Here is a 10,000-nt window from a genome sequence, read left to right on the forward strand (position 1 = left end):
TTTAGTTTTAATTATTTCGTTTGTTTTTTTTTGCATGATTTCTTTTTGTTTGCTTTGCTTTGCGTATTTTGTTTATTTTGTTTCTTCTTTATTTTGCTTAGTTTACTTTGTGTTGCTTAGTTTCTTTTGATTTTCGCTTAGTTTCTTTTGTTTTTGCTTAAGCTTGTTTTGTTTTTTGCTTAGCTTCTTTTGTTTTCGCTAAGTTTCTTTTGTTTTTTTTTGCTTAGCTTCCTTTGTTTTTTGCTTAGCTTCTTTTTATTTTCACTTAGTTTCTTTTGTTTCTTGCTTAGTTTCTTTTGTTTCTCGCTAAGGTTTTGTTTTTCGCTTAGTTTCTTATGTTTTTCGCTTAGTTTCTTATGTTTTTCGTTTAGTTTCTAATGTTTTTCGCTTAGTTTCTTTTGGTTTCCGCTTAGTTTCTTTTGATATTCGCTTAGTTTCTTTTGTTTTCGCTAAGTTTCTTTTATTTTTCGCTAAGTTTCTTTTGTTTTTCGCTAAGTTTCTTTTGTTTTTCGCTAAGTTTCTTTTGTTTTTCGCTTAGTTTCTTTTGTTTTTCGCTTAGTTTCTTTTGTTTTTCGCTAAGTTTCTTTTTTGCTTAGCATCTTTTCTTTTTTGCTTAGCATCTTTTCTTTTTTGCTTAGCTTCTTTTGTTTTTCGCTTAGTTTCTTTTGTTTTTCGCTTAGTTTCTTTTGTTTCTCGCTTAGATTCTTTTGTTTATTTTGCTTAATACCTTTAATTATATATTATTTTTGAATATGTTTATTTATGCATTAATTGAACTTTAAGGAATTACTTTTCACTTGTTATGATGATTTCTTGTAATAAAATTTACCTGACATTTTACTTACGAATTTCTGCAATGAGAATATCAACAGTAATCTCACTAGAGGTTTTGATTTATCTAGAGAAAATCAAAACTCGAGTGGGATTTAATTGACTATTATACGATTAGAAGAAAGCATATAAAGATTAGAAGTAACAAAGTACTCCAATACAATAAAATATTAATTGACTTACGAAAATACAACTGTCTTCAAATGTATTATTGTACCATCAACATTACGCAAGATGGCAGTAGTGTTTTATGATTAGCTATTTTCTTGTTATCAATTGTGCCAACTATGGAATCTTCATTGAACTCTGTGGACGGTTACTAGTCAAGAAGGCTTTGTTGATTCAGTTTCATTTTTATTAAAACATTTGCATTCCACTTCAATCATCCGGATCCCAATAATCAACGTCACTTGACAGATGATTTTCAATAAATCTTAGTATTAAACAATCTCTGATACGTGACTATCCACAATATCATATAGCAGAATCTATAACATAACCTAAATAATATAAACAAGAGTTAGAAAAGTTTTAATTAGGGATGATGAAATAAACAAGAAACGTTTTAATTAACGATGATGAAATAAAAAATAAACATGAATGATTTTAAAAGAAACAATTACTGAAAGTACAATTTTCAAATTTGAATGTTTTAGTGGTTGGTGGTTCAGTTGATGTTATATTGGACGTGTGCGTAAAAGAAGTGAACTCGTTGACGTACATGGTTTATTTCTCAACTTATTCAGGATTTCCGAATGATGCTCTTCATTTATTTGTAAATAGGGCTTCAGGAAAGATGCATAGCTATAACCAGTGATCTTTATTAATTCTTGTTCTTGAATGCCAATGCGAGTCATATTTGAAACTGCTGTGCATCGACTGGAGTGGTTTGTAATTTTTTTTTTTTTTTTTTTTTGACGTCCAGACCAGTGCAGTTTGAAATGTTGGCAAACAAAGAAACTAATGCTAGGGAAGCGATAAAATTAAACAAATGCTAGGGACGCGATAAAATTGTGCGATAAGCAGCCATGATTGATTAAAATACGTCCTTTCGTACCGTTTTATTGGTCAAAAGTAGTATGACGTAGTAAGAGTGTAATATTTATGATAAAACATGAAACTTGAAGCTGTATCGTGTAATTACAACAAAATATTTGAACTTAATAACTACACATTTTCGTTATTGATTTATTTATTTGAAAATTAGTATAAAAACATTAGTTTATAAACAAAAACAAAACTAATATTAATTAACCCAGATTTTCCCTTGAAGCTCTAGAATATTAGTTTACAAAGTGAAACTAAGTATGTTACATGTACGAGACTATCTCAGGTACTAAGAGTAGGCCTACCGTTCGTATAAAAGACCACGTTGCAGACAAACTAACTACTAGCAAATAAACTAAAAATGTTACTAATAAGTTACAAAATATGATTCAATGTAACAGTGTTAATATGGGAAGTAAGATGTATAATAATATTTTATTATAGCTGTTGACGAATTCCCGTTGCCTAGCAACAGTTGCCGCCAACATCCCCGATGTCGTGACATTCACTCCATTTGCATGTTTGACCCGTACGCGCCATGGCGGTGATTTCTAGCACGTTAAGTTCGTACGTTTTCTCCACCAACTCGTACAAATGACCGCTGAAGCCTTCAGGTGGAGTGAGTGCCTGAAACAATAAAATTGTTGGGTTAGAGAACCTTCACTGTCAGTACGCCTATCTATGATTGATTATGAAAGATTTCGATCCTCCCAAATACTAACATTGTAACTCAATTTTTTATGGTTTTGAGTTGTCCTAGTTAATATGGTCTTAAATTGTTTCTTTTTCTCCCAATACTATCATTGTATAGCTCTAAACATTCCCAATTGTATGTAAAATCTTATTGTTACTCTACATTTTTGTATACACTAATTTACACGATCATTTTAAAACTTCATTTTCATCTCCTGAAAAATATAAAAAAGTGAGTTACAATGTTAGTACTTGGGAGGGTCGATTTATTGTTAAAAGTGTACCGATAGAGCAGTTTTCTTCGTGTACTTTACTCGACCTGGCGATCTTTTCCGATGTATACAACTTTGACTATATAGGGTGTTTGTGAAATGCCCGTACAAAATTAGAGACGTTCTACATACTAAATCAGTGAAAAAGCTTATACAGGTGTTAGAGATATAAGTGCAAATATTTTTAGAGGTAATCGGGTATTTTATACTGAACCACATTGTGTAAAATATTTCTCAATCTTCGAAGTCATTTTTTAGATAATAAAAAATTAAATGTCTTTAGCTTAGCTAATGCAACATATTATATTTATGAATATGTTGCAGGTTTGGTAAAAATTTCCCTTATCATTGTTTTAAGTCTACACTATTTTTGTATATCAGAAGGAGCGTGCAACACGCAATGTACACAGTAGTGGCAAAAAAAACCAGACCAACCCTCGTAGCTGATTTCAGAGCCTTGTTCACTCCAGAGCACGATAGACTGGTAACTAAGACTTTCGTGGTTCGAATCCTGCCTTGGAAGAGATCTTTTTTTTTTTTTTTGTTCCTTGTTCAAATTTATTCCCAATACTTCTCGATTGTAGCGATATTTTACTACTTAATTAACTTATTCCCAGAACATGAATTTTACCAGCAATCGAAAAGTATTGGGAATAAATTTGAATAAGGAACAAAAAAAAGTTTCCTTCCCAGGCAGGATTCGAACCACGAAAGTCTTAGTTACCAGTCTATCGTGCTCTGGCGTGAACAAGCCTCTGAAATCAGCTACAAAGGTCAGTTCGGTTTTTTTTTTTTTTTTTGCCACTATACAATTGTTGGAAAAATAAATTGAGTTAAACGTTCCACTCAGAAAGCCGAAGAAATTAAAAAAAAAACAATTTTAAAGTTGAAAAGATATTAATTCAAATATGTGTGTAAAATTATTAATTAAAACATTTAAAGGAAATCAAAAATTTGATTTTATAAAAATTATGACTTTATTACAAGTACTGTATTACTTAAAATTATTTTTATATATCACATTTTTTCAAACCAATAATTAAACCTCGAGTGTATTTTCTACTACGGGTACTTCAACTTTTAGCGCATATTTCAACAGTGATACAGTATTATTGCATGACAATTATTATTTTAAATTATTTTAGTATATCACATTATTAAACCAAATAAACTTGAGTGTAATTTTATTACATACACTTCAGTTTTTAGCGCATATTTCAACAGTTGTTACTCCATTGTTACATGACTGTTATTTTAAATTATTTGCATGTGTCACATTATTATTCACAAACGATTAAGGAAAACACGGAAATTTTATTTGAAGCAAGTAAAGAGATAGGTTTGGAAGTAAATCCCGAAAAGACAAAGTATATGATTATGTCTCACGACCAGAATATTGCACGAAATGTAAATATAAAAATTGGAAATTTATCTTTTGAAGAGGCGGAAAAATTCAAATACCTGGGAGCAACAGTAACAAATATAAATGATACTCGGGAAGAAATTAAACACAGAATAAATATGGGAAATGCCTGTTATTATTCGGTTGAGAAGCTTTTATCATTCAGTCTGCTGTCAAAAAATCTGAAGGTTAGAATTTATAAAAGAGTTATATTACCGGTTGTTCTTTATGGTTGTGAAACTTCGATTCTCACTTTGAGAGAGGAACATAGGTTAAGGATGTTTGAGAATAAGGTGCTTAGGAAAATATTTGGGTCTAAGAGGGATGAAGTTACAGGAGAATGGAGAAAGTTACACAACACAGAACTGCACGCATTGTATTCTTCACCTGACATAATTAGGAACATTAAATCCAGACGTTTGACATGGGCAGGACATGTAGCACGTATGGGCGAATCCAGAAATGCATATAGAGTGTTAGTTGGGAGGCCGGAGGGAAAAAGACCTTTAGGGAGGCCGAGACGTAGATGGGAAGATAATATTAAAATGGATTTGAGGGAGGTGGGATATGATGATAGAGAATGGATTAATCTTGCTCAGGATAGGGACCAATGGCGGGCTTATGTGAAGGCGGCAATGAACCTCCGGGTTCCTTAAAAGCCAGGAAGTAGATATCATATTTTTAAACCAAATAAACCTAGAGTGTATTTTCTACTGTATATACTTCAATTTTTAGCTCACATTTCAAGTTTTAGTGTACAATTTCCGCGGTATAATAATAATTATAATAATAATAATAATAATAATAATAATAATAATAATAGAAAAGGAAGAGTTAGAAGTGGATGTGAGAAACCAAATTGTGAACACAGTTTCTTACCTCCACGCTCTTGAAAGTTTCTTCGGACATGTTGAGTCCAGACGGAGTCTCGAGGTCCTCGTTCGATATATAGGGCTTCAACCGCGAATTTCCGAGCTCAACGACCACCGCCTTGGCCAGCTGGTACTGCAGGAACGGCAACTTCACTAGATGTTACATTACAAACATAGATATCAGACACTGGCAAACTGAACGACAAAAATGAATTGACTTCATCGCCTGTTTTCTGCTGTACCTCTGAACACAAATTAGACAGAATATTGTCATGCTGCAAAATAACCTGAAGCAAATAATTACTGTGAAGAATTTAGGTAGCAAAAGTCTTAGAAATATGAATGGTACCAGCGGATTTTTGGAACTAATGACTTTGGTCGGAAAACGAACCTCAATTACGCGTAATAACTCCACCATTAATTTTTTAGGTTATTTTACGACGCTTTGTATTGTATTGTATTGTATTGTATTCAATTTATTCCATGGTATTCATACATGCTTACAGCTAGAATATGGAACAAGTCAAAAAACTTAATACTATTATAAAATCTTAATTTATAGTCACAGTCTAGATGAAATATATACAGACGAGATTTACAGTATAGTCTACTAGTACAACACAAAGTTTTAGTATCAATTTCATGAAGTGTTATTGAATGTCATGAATTCACCTACAGAATAGAAGGCGTGAGAAATTAGGTAGTTCTTTAATTTGGCCCTAAATAATTTTATGTTTTGAGTTTCAATTTTTATATCGATACGGAGGCTATTAAAAAGTTTTACTGCCATATAACGCACTCCTTTTTGATAGCACGATAGACTTGCCGATGGAGTATGAAAGTCATTTTTTGACGTGTATTTATGCTATGAACTGTTGAATTAGTTACGAAGTTTTCACGATTACATACGAAGAAGATTATTAATGAAAAGATATACTGACAAGCCATGGGCATTATTTGTAGTTTTATTTTTAAATTGTCCTACGTGATTCCCTAGATTTGGCACCTACTATTATTCTAATTACTCTTTTTTGTAATAGAAATATATTGTTACTATCTGTGGAATTTCCCCAGAATATTCTTCCAAAACTCATTACCGAGTGGAAGTATGCAAAATATATTGTTTTTAAGGTATTGATATTTACTATCTTTTGCATAGATCTAATAGCAAAACAAGTTGAATTTAGTTTGGGGGTAATTTCTTTAATATGATTTTTCCAATTTAACACATTATCGATTTTTAAGCCAAGAAATTTGGTTGTTGTTGTTTCTAATAGGGATCTATTATTAATTATTGCGCTAGAAATTTGCGACGTTGAATTTGGACAGGATTTAAATTGAATTGTGTTAGTTTTGTTACAATTTAATACCAATTTATTGACTGAGAACCAGTCAGATATTTTGAAGAGAATTTCCTCTGTTGAAGATTGGAATGTGTTGGAGTTATTGGCTGTAATTACTATACTTGTGTCATCTGCAAATAATATGGGATGACCTACATCTTTTATTAGGGGGGCAAGATCATTTATAAATACTAGAAAAAGTAGGGGACCTAATATTGATCCTTGAGGAATTCCATTATTAATAGTTCCCCATGCCGATGCAGATTTCATAGTTGTATTGGTTTCAACTAGGGCTTCCAGTCTTAATTGTATATTAATATCTTTGTCTAAGGGCTTTCCCCCATTACAATGAGAAAAATAGTTCCGATATTACTCTATATTACATCACGACTCAGCATTTTGGCCATAGTTTTCAAACACGTGGCCTCTTGCACGACAATGTATCTCAGACAATAGCTAACTTAATCAAATTGGGATATCCATACTGCAATGCGGCACCTTTGACAGGACCCCAACGTTTTGTTGGCACCCATAACGGATTCTGTCCTCCCAATACACACGCAACTGCTCTTTGTGGCCGGGCCTTTGAGAGCCTGAGAGGTCAGTTTGTCACCCGTGTTGGTGAAGTGACAGGTGAACAAACACACAGGTGTGTAATAAATGCCACGGTTCCTGATAGCCGCCATATTATGACGTAATAAGCAGCACTTTGTCTTTTGAAGCCTCTTGTATTGAAACGCTACTACCTGGTTGTGTGTCTGGATACATTATTTCAACGACATAGTAAATTTTCCAGCATCAAACCTCTGGTATTCAAAGCTGCGCGATTGTCATATGTTTCTGAGTGCTTACAGAGCAAACCACATAACTTTGCTTCATTTGTGGACATTTTCATAGCCTTGTTTTGATATCGTTTTATGTTAATTACAAATGAACTTTGAAGTGTTTAATATCGAGTTAGCATATTATTTACGTCAATCACAATTATGTGGTTGTTAGGATAGTATTTTGTCGTACCACACCTGTGGAGTAACGGTCAGCGCGTCTGCCGTGAAACCAGGTGGCCCGGGTTCGAATCCCGGTTGGGGACAAGTTATCTGGTTGAGGTTTTTTCCGGGGTTTTCCCTCAACTCAATACGAGCAAATGCTGGGTAACTTTCGGTGCTGGACCCCGGACTCATTTCACCGGCATTATCACCTTCATTTCATTCAGACGCTAGATAACCTGCGATGTTGATACAGCGTCGTAAAATAACCCAATAAAATAAATATTTGTCGTAAAACTGAAGCGAATAATTTAAGAATAACGCAGTTAAGTTGTTAAGATTATTTTTTGTACTCCAGCATTATAAACAGTTCCATCGTTAGTGAAAATCGTGCATAATATGCCACATTATTGTACCAATAAATATAAAAAAAATATTACCATGACAACAGAAACGTCATGACTTCTATTATGAAGGCATAACTTGTGCCATACAGCTAACATTATGAAAGCATTTACCATGTTATAATATTATTTTAATAACTCCAATAGATTCTATGAGATTCCTCACTAATATTAACAGCATCAAAATAACAATAGAAGAAAAAGCACTGATTCAATATGAAAAACTTCTCAGATTACCAGGAAACAGTCATACAGTCCTCTCTGTAGATTGAAAACCCAAAAAAGTTTCATATCCATTGTTCAAGAATTAAAACAGAAAATCAATATCCCGAATTTAAAAGAAAACTTACAAATTAAACCAAACCCTTTAACTCTATTAAACATAGAATATAATCTAAATTTAACAGAAGAAATACTAAAATCAGAAGTAAACACTGAAATACTAAAACAATTGTCTTTAGAGACAATTAATATTAGGTACCCTCCACAAAACTGGCTTCATTTATACACCGACGCATCCTTGATCTCCAGAGAACAAGGTGCAGGTGCAGGTGTTACGTGCTGTCTCTTCTCACTTTATAGATCTCTTGGATATGGAACAACAAGTTTTGATGGTGAAATCATTGCAATAAGTGAAAGTCTCAAGAATCTTCTATGCTACATCAATAAATTTAAAAATGCAGTTATATTTTCAGACTACAAAACAGCTATTCTATCAATAGTCTCTAAACACACACCTTCATCTCAAACAGCAGAAATAACTAAAATGTTCTCTCAATTAATATCACTCGATAAAAGAATTGTATTCCAATGGATACCATCCCATTGTGGAATCCTGGGAAACGAGAATGTGGATGCTTTAGCAAAGAAGGGCAGCACTGCTACTTACAGACCTGTTACTAAATCTACGTATTGCTCTGTGAAGAGATTTATTAAATCTACATACTTAGACTTCAACAAACAAAATTTGATAACACAATCTCAAGGGAAAAAATGGAACTCTCTCCATCATAATCCACAGTTAATTCTCGATTTACCACGAAAATCGTCTGTAGCTGCATTTAGGTTGGCAACAGGCCATGATTGTTTGGCCAAACACCTGCATAGAATTGGAATATATCAGTCCCCTAACTGCCCATTGTGCAACTCAAACCAAGAAATGGATTCGGAACACCTCAAAATCAGTGCTTCAGTGGCTGGTCATGATAATATCTTTGAAAAATATTGGAGTGCAAGAGGTCAAATGACTTTATTGTCAAACGCCTGGCATTAGAAAACAACAACAACAACATATTATTTTAATACATCATTGTTATCATAGAAACCTCTTTCTTCACAAACCATGATATCAAGCTATCCATCATTACAAATCTGATGTTATTTGTTTATTAATTGTTTTATAATGCTGTCGTACAAAAAAAATGAAGCACGTTTATAATGTTATACAGTTATTGCATTCGTCAAAATGAGGAATTCATGCAGTAACGTATAATATTAGGAATTTGTTTCATAATCTGCTATTAAATTCGGCATGATCCGTGTCTCGTCAACTTCTCAAGCTAATCATTTACACTTTTTAAGACAGATTAGGAATCTGTAGTGTTATGGAATTAGTTTATATGTACATTTTCCTTATTTTACTTACTTACTTACTTACTTACAAATGGCTTTTAAGGAACCCGAAGGTTCATTGCCGCCCTCACATAAGCCCGCCAGCGGTCCCTATCCTGTGCAAGATTAATCCAGTCTCTACCATCATATCCCACCTCCCTCAAATCCATTTTAACATGATCCTCCCACCTACGTCTCGGCCTCCCCAAAGGTCTTCTTCCCTCCGGTCTCCCAACTAACACTCTACATGCATTTCTGGATTCGCCCATACGTGCTACATGCCCTGCCCATCTCAAACGTCTGGATTTAATGTTCCTAATTATGTCAGGTGAAGAATACAATGCGTGCAGTTCTGTGTTGTGTAACTTTCTCCATTCTCCTGTAACTTCATCCCGCTTAGCCCCAAATATTTTCCTTAGCACCTTATTCTCAAACACTCTGAACCTATGTTCCTCTCTCAGAGTGAGAGTCCAAGTTTCACAACCATACAGAAGAACCGGTAATATAACTGTTTTATAAATTCTAACTTTCAGATTTTT

The 10,000-nt window shown here is 33.5% G+C and overlaps 2 protein-coding genes across 3 annotated transcripts in view; one reads left to right on the forward strand and one right to left on the reverse strand.

Moving 5' to 3' along the window:
* The window catches only part of LOC138713166 (medium-chain specific acyl-CoA dehydrogenase, mitochondrial-like), a 632,224-nt gene that overhangs the window by 285,230 nt on the left and 336,994 nt on the right, over nt 1-10,000 (forward strand). The window lies entirely within an intron of this gene.
* The window catches only part of LOC138713156 (uncharacterized), a 21,752-nt gene continuing 13,757 nt past the window's right edge, over nt 2,006-10,000 (reverse strand). The window contains exons 3-4 of the mRNA XM_069844996.1: nt 5,125-5,270; nt 2,006-2,505 (exon numbers count right to left, since the gene is read on the reverse strand). Of these exons, the coding sequence (XP_069701097.1) occupies nt 2,344-2,505; nt 5,125-5,270 (308 nt within the window). The 3' untranslated portion in view covers nt 2,006-2,343. The remainder of the gene's footprint in view (nt 2,506-5,124; nt 5,271-10,000) is intronic.

Source organism: Periplaneta americana, chromosome 14 (genome assembly GCF_040183065.1).
Source record: "Periplaneta americana isolate PAMFEO1 chromosome 14, P.americana_PAMFEO1_priV1, whole genome shotgun sequence".
Classification (NCBI taxonomy): domain Eukaryota; kingdom Metazoa; phylum Arthropoda; class Insecta; order Blattodea; family Blattidae; genus Periplaneta; species Periplaneta americana.